At 38.4% G+C, this 20,136-nt stretch overlaps 1 protein-coding gene across 1 annotated transcript in view; it reads right to left on the bottom strand.

The window, feature by feature from the left end:
* FAM135B (family with sequence similarity 135 member B) overlaps window positions 1-19,170 on the bottom strand; it is a 126,008-nt gene extending 106,838 nt beyond the window's left edge. Inside the window, exon 1 of the mRNA XM_065753625.1 lies at window positions 19,094-19,170. Within this exon, the coding sequence (XP_065609697.1) occupies window positions 19,094-19,170 (77 nt within the window). The remainder of the gene's footprint in view (window positions 1-19,093) is intronic.
* Between the last annotated feature and the right edge of the window lie 966 nt (window positions 19,171-20,136).

Here is a 20,136-nt window from a genome sequence, read left to right as displayed (position 1 = left end):
CACTCTTTTGGCAGCAGAAGGAATCACTTGTACAGGGCAAGGCTCGTAAAAAACTTCTCATTTTGGAACCCTACAAGTGGAAGTGGCAAGACAAAAGCTTTCCTCAGCTCTCAGTGCTTTGTCTTACACAAACACTGAATGAGGTGACAGGTCTAGTGAGAAGCTGCTGCCATAATATCCACAGCTGTTGTGCCAGGGCATGACAGAAATTTAGTCAGGCATAATTATCACAGTGAACTCCAGACTTCCTTTATCATATCAGTTTCCACAATTCTCAGCACAGAATTATCCTCAGGCTCTTTAACTTTTGATGAAGGTAGATCTAAAATTAATAGAAAAAGTTAGGAGCAATCCATATCCTCCTTGCAGTATAATGATGTAGCCCTCATCTCTAGCTTGAGGGCATAGTTGATATACGGCAAACTGCCCATCTACAATGAGCCTGTAGACATAAGCACAAGTAGACAAGTGAAAAAGGAAATTTTCCAATTGTGAATGTTTGGCAGCCCTCTTTTTTAACAGAAAATCCTGTTCTAACAGTAAATTGTGTTAAACTTTATAAACCTATAGAGTATTTGTGTGATTCATTATCTTCCAGGCCAACAGCGTGCAAGGCATCTCAGGAGCTTGCTGAAGATGCTTAGCATATCCCAAGATAAAACACAGATAGACATATTGAGCCCAAATAGAAATTCTGAGCCCAAGATTTAGGGCTGGAAGCTCACAAACCAAGTAGGCCTGAATAAAACATAGAAAAGATATAACATATTTTGGTGTTCAAGCACTAAGTTTAACAGAAGAGCTTCCATACTTCAATGTGTTACTGAATCAGAGCATACATTTGGCACCTGATATATTTGATGCAAGGTTTTCATTTGGATCTAGGTTAAGCCACAACCTTGATCATTTTTATACTTCTAGCTACTTGTACCTTTTCATCAGATCATCTCTTCTTTGCAGAAACTTGCAACTCTGTAGGCCATAAATGTTCCAGACCTTGCGTCCCTTCAGCTCTCTGACAATTACACCAACCAGCACTCTTTACATCTCCTTTTACCCTCACCTCAGGGATTCTTGCCCTTTCACGCTCATCAAGGTACCAATGCTGACTTCTATTTTGTTCCATATCCATACTCTTAAAGCAATCAGCCCTTTTCTTCCATTTCAGGCAAATTAGAGGTGAAGAAGAGCAGGTAGTGGAATGATGAACAGCAAAGTAAAATGAAAGTAGATGTGCTCTACTGTTGTCAAAAAGAGGCAGGCAAAGGAAAGGGCAGAAAAATTAGGACTCTAATAAGGATATGAGCACTTACATTCTTTTCTCAAAGACAATGAGAAACCTTGGAAACATGGTTTAATTTAGTCTCAGAGAAAGTAGTAATATTTTTCAATCTGTTTTTAAATTATATGAGCATCTAGAGATAGAGATTTTCTGCTCTTCTAACTGAAGCATCTGAAATATCTTACACGGAAATGATCTTAGAGAAATAAGTAACCCTTAGCTGTTCTGGGTGCCAAGATGAGGCACTCTTTAGAAATTATTTAATAGATATAAATGGAGTTGAATATTCCTGAAGGTCATTCTTTTCTTTCTTAATACAAATGGTTGCATTACAGCTTTTTTACAAGTGTAAGATGTACAGCCAGACAAACATGGTGACTCATATGTGACTTCTAAAGTTCATATGTCACTTCTAATACTTCTAAAGTTTTTCTTTAATGTTTGTAAACTGAGATATTTGTAAATGAGATGAATGAATGTTTCTAAACTGAGATGTATATGCATGTGGTATGTATACTAGATGATTTTGAGGTCCTTTTCAACCATTCTGTGATTCTATGGTGATACACAGGTGTTTAGATTTGAAAGAGACAACAGAAAATGATAACCAGAAAATGGCTTCTCAGAAGTTGCTTCTTTAAAAAGTTCACAAAACTTTTCATGGTATGATTCTCACATCTTCCCAGAAGACTGAAAACTGAAGTGATCTCGAAACAGCGGCAAACTCACTAGAGACATAATGGATATATCTAATCTAGCAGACCAGGGAGAGATTTTTCAGTTCATGCACAACCTGGCAATTTTCCAATCCCAAATGAAAACAAAACCTGAGCATCTTCCAGCTATTGCCTCCGAGCTTGTTTCTAAAAGAAGGAAGCCTGGGAACATGATCAAGATGGAGATGCAGAGTGATCTGACACACAATGACTCATGACAGAGTGAATACATCAGTGGACAGGGGAGGAGCAACTGCTGTCCTCCACCTGGACTTCTGAAAGGCCAATGACACAGTCTCACAAAACATCCTTGTCACTAAATTGGAAAGATATGCATTTGAAGGATGGATTTTTCACCAGATAAGGAATTGATCTAATGGCCACATTCAGAGAGGCACGGTCCATGGTTCTATATCCATGGGGAGGTCAGTTCCCCAGGGGTTTGTACTGGGATCTGTACTGCTTAATATCTTCATTAAGAGTATAGATAGTGGGACTGAGTTCATTAAGGGGTTGGAAGGTTGAAAACAAAGGTTTTCCTCAAAAACCAAACAAAACAACACAAACAAAACAGAAAGTTCTGAAGAAGCAACGTATTCCTTTACAAAACTGCCAAAGATGTTTAAGGTGGTCTTACAAATTTCCTCCTGTTCTTTTTTGAGGTTCATTTCTTAGAATTCACTACAACTTGATTTCATCCTGTTAAAGAGAATGGAGTCACACTGGTTCAGCTCTTTAGAAAACATGGTTCTACATTCAGAATGACAGTCTTATTTGTGATGTAAATCCTGTGACATATCAACATGTCTGCATCTTACATGGTACAACTAAAATACAGCACAAAAAAGGCAGCATTCTCTATTCTAAAACATTAAAGATAGCAGTGCAGAATCAAAAATGAACACTCATGTAACTATGAAATGCAGAGACTTCATGGGATTTCTTGAGTGAAAAGAAAATAAGTTTTGTACAACAGGTTTTTCCCACATCAAGATTGAAGATGACCAAATCATTGCTCTCTTAAGAAATATTCCTTCTCCTCCTCCTTCTCTTTATGCTTTTCTCCTTATTTTTCTCTTTTTTACTTATTTTCCATTAGATTTTCTTTTGTTTCAGAAAATGGCCCATGTCTATTTCCTCCCACTCACTCGATACAAATACAATTAATAAATGTGGGAACTTACCCAAATGTACCTATTTTTCTCACTGAACCATTGGAAGTACTGAAGGAACTATTCCCCCTCTTCCAAGAAAGTTGAATACTTTCTTCTAAAATAAGCTCAGTGTGGGAACAAAACTCACAGCTCTGGAAATCTAATTTTTGTTTTCTGTGGAATGGATGCATCGTTAACAACTGCATCATAACCTCTCTTTGGAATGTTTTTGCAAATACAAGTTCTCCCTCCTTTAAAGAAAGTCTGTTCAGAATAGTGAGTAGACTTCATTCACAACTTCTTCAAGACTCTGCTACCCCAGCTAAAGCTCTGACCTTCTTTTTGAGGTAATCCTCAAAATATTAATTACGCAAAAATTCTGAGAGTTGTTCCAGAAATTTTTTTGCAGTAGAAGTTCTTGGGTTTTCTTTGTTTGTTTTGTTTTGTTTTGTTTTGTTTTGTTTAATAGAAGACAGAAAAAATAGAAGCAGAGCAGAAATGAACTATACAACAGCCAAGACAAATGATGCGTCCACCTGAGATGCCACCAAATCCCAGAGGTGCCTGGAGTTCATAGCTCCTTAAGTTTACACAAGTAATGTCTCCAAAATAGTTGCAAATATGCTCTTTGTGTGAGCAGGACTTATTTTCTAAATAACTAGGAATAAAACCTACACTTATCTTCCATCAAAATGCATGAACCAAATACTCCTCAATAATCATGCCTGTTCAGATGAAGTCTGTAAAGAGTCCTTTTTAGAGTAGAGAGTGCTGACATACTTTTCTGCAGTTATTTTACAACCTAAGTCTCTATATAGCTGGGTCTGTTACCTCCTATGTCTGAGATCATCTGTGTCTCTTATCTTTTCTGTGCTTTTCCATATGGTACTATTTTCATTCCTGCTGAGGCTCTTCCTGTTTTTATTGAATAAAAATACTAATTGGATCTCAGATCAACATTGTAAAATAGACACATCCTTATACCTCCAAACTTTCATTCAGTCTGAGAATATAATTATTTACCTAACTAGTTTCCTTCATTTACTATGTATCTGATAAATAAGCCTAAATTGAACTTGAAGATTCTAGCCTCGAAAGGAAGGTACCTAAATATCTGATAACAATAAAAACACCATTAGGCATAAGACCCATTGTAGGTCTGGATTTTCAATAGCTTAAATGAAAGATATGTACTAAATCTGAATGCTTAAATATTGTCCCCTTGCCACAAATAAGCCTTCTTTCCACACCCAGTGGTTGAGAAACCAGGGTCGCTCTTATCTGAGAATCATAGAATCATTTGAGTTGGAAGAGACCCTTAAAGGCCATCTTGTTCAATTAGTCTCCAATGAACACCTACAATTAGACCAGGTTGCTCAGAGCATGGTCCAGGTTGATCTTGAATGTCTTCAAGGACAGGACATCCCCCACATCTTTAGGCAACCTGTTCTAGTGCCTTATCACCTTTATGACAAAAAAATTTCTTCCTTATATCCTATCTAGATCTCCCTTCCTTTGGTTTGAAACCATTTCTACTTGTCCTATCATAACAGACCCTGCTAAAGAGTCTGTCCCCTTCTTCCCTATAGCTCCTCTTTAGGTAGTGAAAGGCCACTGAGATGTCCCCAGAGCCTTCTCTTTTCCAGGCTGAGCAGCCCCAGCTCTCTCAGCCTGTCCTTGTAAGGGAGATGTCCCATAACCTGGTTCATTTTTGTAGCCCTCCTTTGGACATGCTCCAATAGGGCCACGTTTCTTTTGTACTGAGGACTTCATATCTGCATGCAGTACTCCAGGTGAGACCTCACCACTGCAGAGTAGAGAGGCAGGATCACCTCCCCTGACCTGCTGAACACAGCCCAGGATATGGTTGGCTTTCTGTACTGCGAGGGCACATTGCTGGCTCATGTCCATCTTGCCATCCACCAATATCCCCAGGTCTTTTTCAGCAGGGGTGTGCTCTATCCTTTCATCCCCCTGCTTGAACTGATAGCTGATGTTGCCATTATCCAGGTGCAAGCCCTTGCATTTGGATTTTTTGAACCTCATGATTTTGCCTGGGCCCACTGCACAAGCCTGTCTAGATCTCTTGAATGGTATCCCATCTCTAAGGCATGTTGACCACACCACACAGCTTGGTGTTAAATCAGTCAGCAAAAATTTCAGAAAATGAATTAAAAATCTGCAGCATCCACAGCATTTTTGCTGTTGACTGACTGCAGACATCACACCAAACAGTAACATTTTAAACTTCTCATTTGTTGCAGGACACTATTATAAAGATTTATCATGCATGACCAAATGAGAACAAGAGATTACCAAAAAACAGTTAATTTTTTCAGCTGCATTTTGTTTGTAATATCTTTCATTGGCAGATGTTATCCCACAAATGAATGACTTCTCCGAAGTAACAGAGTGGACATAGATTGATGGGAGAAATTGGTCTGCATTTGTTAATGTACTTTTGCTGCAGCAAGCACATTAAGTAATTAAAGTACTAAAACAGATCTTCTCATCCAGACACTCTGTATAGTCAACTCCATTAAAACAAGGACAAAGGCCAATTGTTTTTTTCACTGCATCTCAGATGCACCTTGTCTGCAGTATATACTTCAATTGCATCCATAGAATTGAACTATCCAGTTACACAAGCAGTTATTACCACAAGGCAATTCTAAAGGATGAAACATCAAAAAGAGTAACGATTTTGAGTTCCTCACCAAAGCTGTCTTAAAGACATCTGATACAGAGATAGTGTACATGTTTCCCTTCTGAAAATTAGACATCAGAATGCTTTAAGCAGAATAAAAAAATATCTGGAAAACAGAAGCCAGAGACAGTATGGGACAAACTTCTCCCATGGCCAATAATGTTTTCTGTTACCTCATCATATGAGTCCTTGTGATGGTTTGCTCTTGCTGTTGGGAATAATCTTCTGAAAAATTATTACTATTGCCATGCTTGCAGATAAAAGCTGAAGAACAAGCCAGTCAGACTCATCTCAAGGAATTTCCTAAACTCATCACTCACTCCAGCACATAATAGAAGTCATAGATCAGTTCAGTTTGGAATAGTTGCATTAAAATTACAAGACTGTGGAAAAGTGTGAACAGTACAGCCAACAGAAAGGATTATGTCCAACACAGGTCAAAGAAATAGTTCTGAACTCTCATCTGCTAGCCACTAGTTTTCTCTCTTAAAAAAATGGTCATGGGGCACTAAGTCAGTGACAGTAGTGAGAGAAATTAACAACTTCTTGCTCAGTCCTAGATTGCATGGTGATATGAATGTTTACATATTCGGTTTCCAGCAGTCATTAAGAAAGTATTGAAGCCAGGCATACACAATGTCAGAGGAAAAAGTCCGGACAGTATAGTTATTTAAACAAATACACGTTGGAGAGTCCAGAAATACTGATTTGAGAGATTGAGACTTACAAATGTCATCTTGTCACTCTTCATAGAATCACAGAATGGCTTGGATTGGAAAGGACTTCAAGGATCATCAGGTTCCAACCTCCCTGCCACAGGCAGGGTTGCCAATCACTAGACTAGGTCAGGTTGCATAGGGCTCCATCCAACCAAGCTTTGACCACCCCCAGGGATGGGGTATCCACAACCTCTCTGGGCAGCCTGTTTCAACACCTCTATGCCTGGGAAGATCATGGAACAGATCTTCCTGGTTACCATGCTAAGGCACATATGAGACAGAGGTGTTCTGAGACAGCCAGCATGGCTTCACCAAGGGCAGATCTTGCCTGACCAATCTGAAGGAGTAATGTCATCGGGAAGGGCAATAGATGTCATCTGTGTGGACTTCTACAAACCTTTTGACATGGTCCCTCATCACATCCTTCTCTCTAAATTGAAGAGATATGGATTTGAAAGATGGACTGTTTGATGGATTAAGAAATGGTTAGCTGTTTGCAGACACAGGGTTGTGTGATCAGTGGATCTATGTCTGGGTGGTGGTCAGTCACAAGTGGTGTCCCCCAAGGACCTGTATTGGAAGCAGTGCTCAACATATTTATCAGTGACATAGACAACGGAATCAAGTGCACCCTCAGCAAGTTTGCAGGTGTCACCAAGCTGAGTGGTGCTGTCAACACTTATTTTGGAGGGAAGGGAAGATCCTTTTCAAACCAGGCCGTTCTATGACTCTATGGTCTCACCGCTCTCTCTGAAAAATTTAACCTTGCCATCTAATCTTAATCTTCCCTTCTTCCATTTAAAACGATTCTCCCTAGTCCTATCACTGTATGCAAAAAGATGTTTATAATCTCTGTTTAAATATTGGAGGGCCATAATGAGATCTCCTTCCAGCCTTCTCTTCTCCAGACTGAACAAGCCTAGCTCCTTCAGCGTGTCTTCATGGGAGAAGTGCTCCAGTTCTCTAATCATCTTTGTGGCCTTACTCTGGACCCTCTCTAGAAGCTCAACATCTTTTTGTGTTGGCGGGCCCCAAACCTGCATGCAATACTACAAGTGAGGACTAACAAGGGTAGAGTAGAGGGGGACAACCACATCCCTCATCCTGCTGGCCACCTCTCTTCTCATGAAGCCCAGGATACCATTGGCCTTCTGGACTGAAAGCACACACTCCTGGCTTGCATTCTGTTTTCCATCTACCAGGACTAGTAAGTCCCTCTCAGCAGGGTCACTCTCAAGTTCTTCTCCCAGTCTGTATATATATCTGGGATTAACCCAGCTCAAGTGCAAAACCTTGCACTTTGCTTTGTTTAACCTCATGAAATTCACATGGAACCAACTTTTGAGTTTATCAGAATCCCTTCGGATAGCATTCCTTCCTTTTGCAAACCCAAGTTCACTTCAACCCATATGAGACACATTTAACTCTTGTCTTTCTCCCATTTATTGTCCATGTAACACAATCAGAACTAGCTGAGTCATTTGGTGAGGAAGAGGGTGCTCACTTTACTTCAATCACCATTCCCACATGGGACAGCAGCTGATTTTTCCTGGTCATGAACGCTAGAGTCATGATTAGTCATTAAAATAAATTATTTAAAAGTACACATTGCACAATGTTCAGCAAATTGGCCTTTATGGAGTCACTGACTGAAAAAAAAAAAGTATAAACAGTGAATCAAACTACTTTCTAGCTTTCTTTCCAAAAGTATTATGTTAGAGCTGTCTCAGCATTTTCCCATCTGTAAAATATAAACAACTAAAACTTAGGAAAGATTATTTTGAGGGATAAGTGAAGGTTGTAAAGTGACTTGTGATCCAAGGATAAAAGGTGATGATACTTATGCAGAGCACAGTGTGGTATAAATATTCTGTCTACCCAGGTGGAAAATTTTGTACACACCGGGAAAATTCAAGAGTCAATAGGTAAGGATACAGACAGAAAAGTTGTTCTGCATTCTCTTGAAAGGCAAACATTAAAATAAATCATAAAGGCAGTGATAGCCAGGAGGAATGTCATGCAAACAGAGGAAATCCATTCTCTCAGGAAATAAAATGCAAGGTGGGATGTTAGATGAAATTTTTGGGGAATAATATAGTTAAGAAGATAAGAAGAAAATAAAGTGAAATTTTTGAGATTTAGACAACATTCAAAGCTAATCAGTCATCGATTTGAAAGACAGCTCATTCCATTGCCTATAACTTTAACAACTGACTACCATAAAATTTTCTTCAAATCTTAATTGGGCAGTGCCTTGCCCATTTCAATAAATATACTTCATAAAATAAAAATAGTTTGCAAGTAGAGATCTTAAATTAGAAGCATTCTGGAGTATTGTCTGAAGTATCACAGAGTTGCTTTAATTAGCCTTAAGAAAGTTCATTAAGCTTTTAGCCCAACAAAGAATATTATACAATATATGGTTACTTTTCATTCTTGGGTCTTCTAGAGGGAGCTGTGCTCTTCATTCACATGCTTTGAGTCTAATTATTTTAACCACTAAGTATTTGTGCTAAAAGATATAATGAAGAATTGATGACAAAAAAAAAAAAAGGTTTTAGAATCAGAAGGCATTAAATGTAGCATTGAAAACTGGTCTTCTCTGGGGCAATGAAGGAACTAGATGTGCAAGATGGGGAGGAACCGAACTCAGAAATATCAAGGTTTCAGGGGTGGATCATTGGATATTGATGAGAAGCAGAATTTAGTCTTATTTTTGAGATGCATTTCTCAGCTAAAATCACTTTTTAATGTTAGTAAAATCAACTTATATTGAGTTACAATCTAGACAGCTAGAAGAATTACTGGGAACCGTGGTTCTGACAATAAACCTCAAGAAACCAGTACCTACTACAAGGCCTGAAACTGAGTTATGCAGAGGAATGTTACTCAAGGTTGGTGTCTCTGTTCTCTGATTCTGAGGAAAGTCAAGATCACCATCATCTTAGACTCAAGGAGTCATTCGTTCTAGAGAGGACTTGAGACACCATCAGATCAGCATCTGTCCAAAGCAGGATCAACACTGAGTTCAGACCAGATTGCCTCAGGTCTTGAACATCTCCAAGGACAGAGATTCTATAGCCTCTCTGGATGAGTAATTCCAGTGCTTAACTATCCTCACAGAATTTTATTCTCCCTTCTAACCAGTAACTGTAGGAAGGAACCAGGTCTAGCTATTCTCTGAACAGTTTGTCCTATATTTAAAAACTAGATTTGGTACTGATGATTACACCACACTTTCTCCAGAGATATGCACAGAGTGTAACAATGTGATAACACATTCTGAACACAGACAACTTCATCTGCCTCAATTTGCCAAAAAGATGACAGTACATGCTCACATGAAAAACTGGAAAATAAACTTCCCATTTTTTAGCATCTCATAGTTATTTTATAGCACTCTTCTTGTTTAGAATAGTCATATTGACACTGCCTATACTGCTGTCATGTTTCTGTCTTGTTCAGTTCAGTTCTTTTCTTTCTGTTAGGCAAATACAGACACAGATTTGTGTGATACCCACTGGTAGACCTGTCCATCTGTAGCTTTATGAATTAGGAAATGAAGTCAACACTTGAAGTTTATATCTGTATAAATGTAAATCACATTGGGTGAAGTTGAAGCTGCTTTCTTACATAACTCACTCAGAAAGTCGTCAAAAAAGCAACGTAAATGTCACTTGTACTGGGGTGACATTTGCTTTCCTTAGAGAAGATAGTATCCAGTTGTTAAGAGAGCAAAGGTTTGTTCATTGGTTAACGAATTACAACAGCTAGTTCATTCTTTCTGTCTTTCAGAATAAAAGGCTTGCAAGAAGTCCACCTGCTTTTGGTTAACACATGAGATCCTAAACTTAATTTTAAAAATATAGATTCTTAAATATGAATGAATATGAAACTATTTGGAGAAGATACCACTTTCCCTAGTTTCCAGAGCATATATAAGCATTAACAGGTTAATATTAAACAGTACGAGTTTCTTCTCTAATTGCCTGACTCCAGGAAACACAGCTTTGAAAAAAGTGTAAGATCTGCATCGAAGGCACAGACGTTGCCAAAGGCTCAGTTACAAATTGGCACAGAAATTTTACTCAGTCCTTGTTTAATATTAGGTATCACAAAAAGCTTCTTCAGAGGCATGAGTTTTAGAGATGCATTGCTTGCCAGCCTCTAAATCAGAGAAGACATATTCCAGCAAGCTCATGGAGTGACAACTATTAATGTCAATGGTTTTGAACAAGGCTATAGAAGCCTGAATAACTTAAAGTGCCACATAGTTTAAATTGATTTCCTGAGTGCTTATCAGTCTTGAAAATTGAGACTGGAAGCACAGTAAAAAACATGTATTTTAGGAGATGTAGATGTTTATATCATTTTATTCATCTGTTGTTCACAACCAATTGCTGACAAGATCATTACAAAGGGCCCTTTCTGCTTTGTACTTGCTTTGTCTAAACATTCAAAATTTTAAATCCTTCTGTAGGTATTAACATGTACATCAACAGACCAGCTGACAAGCTTTCTTTCTTTTTTTAGTCCATTAATAAAGACATTTTTGCGTTATACATGATAATCATCACTAATATCTGAGCAACCCTCAGCAGTGCTTTCAACAAGACTGAGGTCTATCATACATGTTTTCTGCTATCCTCTCCCACTGGGTAGAAATTCAAGCAGTAGACGTTTGCCTGTTTTAACTCTATACTGCACACACACACACACACACACACACACACACACACACACACACACACACAATGTATTGCATACTCTTGTCAGAGATGGCAGATCAGCTGTAACATGCCTCACCCTTAGAGATAATCCCTTAGCCTTTAAGAGTTCACTGCACCGCTCCAGTCATGTTCCAGAGATAAGGTCAACTTTCATGCACATGCATTTATGCATTTTCCATTTCTGACATGAAGTTCTACTCTGCTTAAACTAACAACAAATAAAATAATAAAATAAAAAGCTGGTCATGTTTAGTCCTGAGGTAAGGTATCCACCCATGACTAGATTCTGATCATTGACTGCAAAGCACTGGGAAAACAGAAAGTAAGTTATCCTCTACTTCTTACACTGGCTACTTGTATGATGCAGAACCCAACATGATCACAGTAAACTTTGTGGAGTGCTCTGTAGCAATGGCAACTCTCTAGAGACGTTCTGCTGCTCTGAATAATTGACACTAGAATGTCTGTGAGAGGCTATCTCCTAAGCAAACAGAGATAGCAGTATCAGTAACTCATGTTATTGACCCAGGCTATTATCAGCAAGCTGCCTAGGGACAGTCCTAAGCTGTTGGTCAGACAGACCAGCTACAGATACATGCATCTTTCACCAAAGGATAGCAAGCTTCACCCCACAGGAAATTGCCCTCTAACTGCCAGCTTGTGTCTTGTTTAGGTTCGTTTTCTCCTTTTTCAGTTATTCACTGAACCACTGTAGAGTGACACAGATATACAACAGGTGGATTTTCATATTTTCTGCAAAATGTTGTCACCTGATTTGTATAAAATCACCTGGCTAATTGTACAATCTGTAAACATTTCACAAAAATGGTGAAAAAGACACAAAAGGAAATGACTAAAGCAGAGTACTGAAGAAGGAGGTTCAGCAGGCAGGGCACAGTTTTTATCACTGTACTTCATAAAAGGACAGATGGAGGTTTTCCTCCATATCTGGTGAAAAATCACAGAGTCCTGAGTACCATCTTTTCCTATCAGACATAGCAAGAGGTAATGGCTTTAACTTATACCAGGAAAGGTTCAGGTTGGGTATTAAGAATAATTTCTTCTCCAAAAGACTGATCAAGCATTGGAACAAGCTGCCCATGGAGATGATGGAGACATCAACTAGTGGTTTTCAAGAAAAGGGTAGGTGTAGCACTGAGGGACTTGGTTTAGTGAGCATGGTGGTGATGGTTTAGATAATGTCTGTTGTCTTTTTCAACCTTAATGATTCTATGATTCTATCCAGGTCCTTTATTTCTGAATGCAGACTATATACATTCTGTGATATTGCCTTAGGAAGCTGACAAACTCAAAACCATTAGATATTTATTTGGCCTTTAGCTTAGTTCTCTGTAAACAAAGAAGTGACATGGAACAGTTATCTAACGCATGTAAGGTTAAGTAAGTCAGAATGTTGCTTATTTGAAAGACAAAGATCATTTCCAATGTCCAATGCTGATAATATTGGTCATCATATAATGGAGTTTGTTGAGACATTCCACACCTGCAGATATGTTCTTTAAGTTATATTTCTTTTAAGTTATATTTCCTGTTTAGACTCATTCTCTTCCCTCTTCCACGCTTAGAGAAGAATCCACCTTTCATCTGTAAGCAGAGGGTTCCTTTAAGTTAAAGGCTGCAGCACTGGCAGACAGATAAGAGAACTGTCTTGACCAGCAATCATGAAATTAACTCACTGTATATCGTTCTCCAGAAGCTAGGCATTTGCAACACTTAGGATGCTGATGTTTAGCTGACTGAGCTCCTGCACCCCAGCTACTTTCATGAACACAGCTTGGTGGTGCACCGTTTTCAATCTTGCATGTTCAGTGCATAAGGCACACAGCTGTCACTATGGTTGTCATTGCCTTCTTATTCTTGAGCCCTTTATTTCAGAATCTGTGTGTGTGAAGGTCTGATAAAAAGTCACAGAAATACATCTTTGTGACAAGAAGAAAGTCATTTCTGTCAATATATCTGTTCCAAGGGACAGCAATCATTATTCTAGAAATGCATCACTTTGGCATGCCTGTTAGTTCTCTTCTTTTCATTTTCTTTTTTCTTCATTTACATTCGAAAGAATCCATGCATCTTAAACGAATTGGGTAAGTACCTTCAAAATGCAATAGATTTACAATCCAAAAGTGATTTATATTTCTTTTCAGGTTCAATGTTTGAAGAAATGGGTATCATTTGGAGCAAAGTAACAAGATTCAAGGGCCCTTCACTGCAGGAAAGACATTGAGGCTCTGGAATGTGTTCAAAGAAGGGCAACAAGGCTGGTGAGGGGTCTGGAGTGCAGGCGTTATGGGAAGAGACTGAAGGAGCTGGGAATGCTCAGCCTGGAGAACAGGAGGCTCAGGGGAGACCTTATTGCTCTCTATAACTTCCTGAAGGGAGGTTGCAGTGAGCTGGGGGTCGGCCTCTTCTTTCATGTAATTAGTGATAAGATGAGAGGGAATGGCTTCAAACTGAACCAAGGGAGATTCAGGCTGGGCATTAGGAAATACTACTTCTCTGAAAGGGTGGTCAGGCTCTGGAATGGTCTCCACCAGAGAGGTGGTGGAGTCACTGACCCTGGGGGTGTTCAAAGAACGTTTAGATGTTGTGTTGAGAGACATGGTTTAGTGGGACCTATTGGTGATAGGTGAACGGTTGGACTGGATGACCTTTTAGGTCTTTTCCAACCTTGGTGATTCTATGATTCTAAGATTTGTTTCTCTCCTAAACATCTTATTTATTTATTTATTAGTACATCCTGTCACTGTATATGAATTCAAGAAATAAGGTGTAAATCTCTGATCATGATTTGTATTTCCAAGGTGTCCGTTCTGTCAGAAAGTCCATGGTTAATTACAGTACCCCAGAGTGCTGAGGAAAGGACACACTGTGCTGTGCCACTGAAGTGGATTATGTCACAACTGACTACGTTGAAACATTGCTGTCCATCCAATAGGCAACAGGGATGTTTTGCTATGTAAAGGCTTTGTCTACTAAGATTTACCATCATCTTTTCAGCAGGTCTGTATCATAAGAGTTCTTTGATTTGGTGAAGTACTGAAAACACTGAGAACACTTATCTGGTCACTACAGCAATGCTGTATTCATTTTAGAAGAAGCTGGAATATTTTTTTTCCACTGATTTTTATCACCACCACTCTCTAAACACAAACATCAGTGTAAATGTTAGACATTTACAAATTACAGCCTGAATTTGAGGAGTGAAAGGGCTGATAAGCATTTGATTCCACCCTGTGACTGGTAAGGACTTAGCTTGATCCTTATTTCCTAACAGATAATTGCCAGAATCTCAACATTATGAAGCCAGAGTATCACCTTCTTTTTGCTCTCTATTCCTACCCAGTCTCCAAAAGTTATTTATCTTGTGGACTTACTAGCATGTTTTCTGTTGTTTTTAGTTTAATTTTAAGTGAGGAAAAGCATCAAGTATGTTTTGAAATGCTTTAAGAAAGAGGTGCAGAAGAATTGCTTCTTACAAAACCAGACCATGGCTCCAGGAAGGCAAGGATAATTTTATTTCCTACTCTATTAAGAAAAATCAGAATCAAGCAGCTAATTTCACTTGAGAAAATATCTGTCACCAGTTATTAAGTGGAACATGATGGAGAGAATTAGGACAGAAAACTTAAAAATGTTTTTTCTTCCAGAAGTTGCTTTATTTATACTCAATCTTTCAAACTGTGACATCAAACAGCACTGCAAATCCCTTGGTTTGACCAAAGAAAAGGATCTTTCTTCCCTTACATCAGTACCTACAGTATATAAACTTTGACATCTATAAATTCTGTTTGTGCTTTAGAAAAAGATAAATTTAACAGTAATATTTGACCAGGCTACCTGCAACATGTATTTTACTGATGAATGTTTTTGTTACACATGCCAGAAACATAAAACCACAATAATTATTTACAAAAGCCCCTGACTGTTTTTTATGTCCCTATTAACCATTTATACAGGCAAAGAAACATTAGGTTGAGCTTGTAAGACAATGATTAAAATATCACAATGTAGAATTCCTGTAGATTAAGGAGTTTCCACTTCTCATGGGTAAGGAGAGATGGAAACTGCCTCCGTGTACTTACATAGTTCAAAATAGCTTCCAGTGCAACCAAAAACAGAACCAGAATCAATACTGAAACACTAACATTTTAAAGCACTTTGGCTCCGTGGCTTTAGGCCAGCTGACCGTGTTATTAATCAGTCTGATTACTAACCAACACCTAATGGCTCCAGTAGGGCTGACTTTCCCAGGGTTCTCCAGCTAAACCTTTGACGATTTATTCATGCCATTATTTGCACTGAGGACTCTTCTCTGAAGGGCTTGCTGGTGGTCCAACCATGCTCTCCCCAGAGAAGAGCTCAGTGCTGCCTCTCTGCTCCCTGTGAGGAGCAGTAGCTGCCATGAGGCCTCCCGTCAGCCTGCTCTGCTCCAGGATGCACAAACCCAGGGACCTCAGCTGTTCTTCACATGCCTCACACTCTGAACCCTTCGCCAACTTCATAGACCTTCTCTGGACATTCTCTAATAGTTATATGTCCTTCTGTGGAACCCAGAACTGCCCCCAGTGCTGGAGGACACAGTGCAAAGCAGAGGCGGACAAACCCTCCCCTTGCCCAGTGGCAGTGCTGGACTTGGTGCAGCCCAATGTACAGTCGATCCTTTTGGCTGCCAGAGTACACTGCTGACTCACATTCAACTTGCCATCAGCCATAACTTTAAGTTCTCTCTCTAGAGTCCAGAAATACATTGTGAGAAATAGTACTGAAAGCTTTGCTTAAACCCCAAAAGATTATATCTTCTGGCTTCCCTTGGACATCTAAATGGGTAACCACATCATAAAAGAAAATTTAGTTAACAGGAATTACTTCCCTTAAACTATGACCAATTACTACATTGTCTTTCAGATGATTTTCAGTAACTCCCAGAATAATCTCAATTTTTTTTAATTTTTGTAATTTTTTTTTAATGCGTAGGAAATTCCACACAACTTCACAGTGCAGTGACGGAGCACTGGCACAAGCTGCACAGAGAGGTGGTGGAGTCTCCTCTGAAGACATTCAAGAGCTGTCTGGATGCCTACCTGTGCAACTTGGGGTGTATCCTACTTTTGCAGGGGGGTTGGACTAGATGATCTCTGGAGGTCCCTTCCAATCCCTAAAATTCTGTGATTTTACTGTAGTGAGACTGACAGGCCTGTAATTACTAGGAAAATTTTCTTTCCCTACTTGAAATCTGAGACAACCATTTGACAACTTTCAGCCAACCAATCCAGATTCCCAAGAAGGAGAGATAGCCAAGACTAAGTCCTTTGAATAACATCATCCTTATTTCTGTGCAATTATGTTGTACCAACTCAGGAATTTCAACCATATGGCCCAATGTCAATTTGGCACACAAATCTAGTGATGTTCCAAAGAATTTGGTGACTGATGCTCCAATCTACTTCTATTGATTTCAGTAGCAAGGCTGCTATGTATTCCTGAGGATAGATAGTCATATCCTTGTTTATGATTTTTCATTTTTTATTTATTAGCTTAATAATTAATAATAATTATTAGCTTAATAATTAATAATGCTTTTCATTGTTGCCCTTGCTTTTGCTATTAAAAACAAACACAGCACTGTGCCTCCAGAGAAATTAAGATTCATTTCAGGTCCACTGCTATCCTGATGGACAACCTTTCACAAATCATCATTCTGTCCTTCAGTGAGACAGAACAATATTGACACAATTTACAAGGCACTCAGAGAAGGAAAACACTAGTTAAATAGAAAATTCCTGTTATCATTACTTCTACCATCCCCTCATCCAGAGAGAATGTATGGCAATCCGAGGGTAGTAGGGAAGAAACAAAAATTGTGCCCAAGTTAAAATGAAATTTGGCAAAATCATTTACTCCTTTCCTATACATTCTCATGCTGGAGTGATAAAAGCTACTGAGTAGATGAAGCCAGTCAGAGGATACTAGCAGATCAGCAAATGTGAGATGCAGTAAAGGATATTACTGGAAATGTAATTAGTAAAATTATGAAAGGAAAGAAAGAACATATAATACTGTGTAGGTTACACAGAAATAATAAAAACAAAAAATCAGTAAACAAATTATTGCAGTATAACCTATAGCCCTGCATGTTTGGAATGTTAATCAGTAAAGCAGGATAAGCACCAGTGGGGAAAAAAAGGAAGGGTAATTAGGAGCTCATTAGTGTGACAGCAGAATATATTATCTGTGTTAGTGCTAGGTTTACCTCCACACCAGAGATTTGAACTGTCAAAGCCAAAGAAAGCATTTCACAGGAATTACTGAATGCAAAAGCAGGCCTATATGAAGATGGAAAACAAACAAGCAAGCAAACAAACAAAGCTCAGCAATGTGAGATGTAGGAAGATGCCTAGCTAAGCTTTAAGCATCCTACCATCAAAGTCCAAACAAATCACTGAAGCCACAGAAGGATACAGAATTTCAAATGTGAAGAGGAAAAAATATATTATTACACTGACCAACAAATCAAGAATCTATACTCCAAGATTGTCTTTTAAGGTCATGAACACCAAAGTACATAGAAATCTTCATTAATAATGCAAATAAACCAAATACCTCAAGCACAGAGGACTTTTTTTTCTATTTAATGTGAGTACTTCTTTTAGTCAGAATGCTTTCTAACAGAACATTGGTAGATATTCACTTGGAGGCATTAGAAGAATGACAGATTCCAGCTGTTAAAACAAAGTACATCTGTGCTTTCATCCAAGTTCATGGCATCTTTAACACATAAATCCACGCAGTAAAAACAAATAACAAAAATGCCTATAAGTAGATGGAAACAGTTTTAATTCATCCATCCCAGCACCTGAAACATTTCCATATTTTTTGTCACTAGAAATGAAGCTCAAGATGGACAGATCAGCTATTAACCATTTCTATGCAAAGCTAAGGCATTAAAGAGAATACATAATGTGCTGTATACATCAGTCATCCTAGATGAAAGAAAATGTTTCCACAAGACCTACAGTTGTCCACAGTGTACATTCTTTAGACCATCTTGGTCTTCTGATCTGCTAAAAAAGTATTTTAGTATAATATCCTTTCCGTCACTGAAGAAATGGGGAGTCCAATATATACATGTAGAAAAATTATTCAGGTTTGGCTAGGCTTCCCCATTCAGCAGCCAATGGGTTATTATACAGGCTATCAGGAAGAGTGGTGCAAGAGAATGGGGGCAAAATTTTGAGTACATCAGAAGTTGTATGTGTTCTTCTAACTTACTGAGACATGAAAATAGAATATGGCTATCAGAATCAGTTCTTTAGGCAAACATGAATATTCATGTTCTCCTCTGAAACTGTGGTATTAAATTAACAGCCATTAATATAATTAAAATAATAGTCATAGGATTTACAACTCTACTGTGAATCTGTTTTCATTGAAGTTCAAAGTAGGTATCATTTGGCACGGGGGCTCAACGCCAATCCAGGAGCATTTGAAGCGGCTATCATGCTTATGTCTGAACAGATGCTTAAAATAATTTGAAGCATTACAACACTATTACAAAAACAAGTCAGTCAATCTGACTTTACAGTGAAAGAAACATACACTGATCTTTCTTGACAGCAGTGAAAGCCCAATGACATCTTTCTCTGCCCTGGAGATTGCATGAAATACATATCCATTTGGCAGAAAATTATCTGTTTTGGTTTTTAACTGTTTTCTGAAAATAACTCTTCTGTAATCAGCTGCAAATTAACAGAGACATCAACTCACCCTCTCTGGAAGAGGTCCACATTATGGAATTTGTGTAGCTCCACAGAAAACTCGACCGTACCCTGGACCTCAGACATGATTTTTTCAGGTCATCACCTAAACAAAACATATAAAGAGTCATAATAAACATTTGGAGTACTTTGCTTAAAAAAATCCTCAGCTGTGTAATCACATTTTGTTTGGCATCTTGGGGTTCATGCAAAGCTGATATCAACTGGAATCTTTCCAATTACTTCACTGAGCTCAATATCCAGGAAAACTTGCTAAAAGCAAGATCAAAGCAGTAATTAAGAGAGCTAAAATGTCCAATTAGTCCTGAGGATGGAATGATAATATTATGGAAAGTACAAGAAGGAGAGGCAAAAAGTAAATAACATATTATGTGCAAGAATTTCAAAGCAAATTTTAATTAACTGTCTTATTCCTCGTATATGGGAAATTGATTTTTTTGTCCTATTTTATCAAATGGCAGACATGCAGGGGAAGCACTGCTCATTTCCATAAAAGCACAGTCTAAAAAGACAAAACTCTGAGACAGATGAGAATAGAATTCAGAATGCTTATGCTTTTGACCCCTCCTATGACTTAACTAAAGACGTGTGTGAGAAGTTTCTGAGGGAATATGAATAATTTAAAGAATAATAAATGGAAGAGATTCTTCTGAGGAAAATGCTAACAATCAAGGCACCTGACATGCCACAACAGACAGATCAAGATTTTGAAGCATTACAATGATTTACACATAATATCTCATACATCCATTTAACCATAGAATTATTCAGGCTGGAAGAAACATCTGGAGTTCAAACCTTACTCAAGTAAGCTTTGCCAACATAAATTACAAATCTATCACTACTTAACATACCATTGTAAACCCTTGGTATTCCCCTACTTACAGCAGAAACAAGCCAAGAGCTTTTAGAGCTTTTAGACCAATTTTGAAATTTCCATTTACTCTTTCCTCCTTTTTTTCCTTCTTTTGTCAAGCTGCAAGTTGTTGCTGTCTGGAAATTTTCTTGTCATCAGGGACAAAATAGCCATCA

Source organism: Cyrtonyx montezumae, unplaced genomic scaffold (genome assembly GCF_038088225.1).
Source record: "Cyrtonyx montezumae isolate F1298 unplaced genomic scaffold, pur_monq_1.0 scaffold_8, whole genome shotgun sequence".
Lineage (NCBI taxonomy): Eukaryota > Metazoa > Chordata > Aves > Galliformes > Odontophoridae > Cyrtonyx > Cyrtonyx montezumae.
This window is presented reverse-complemented; position numbering and strand designations above follow the sequence as displayed.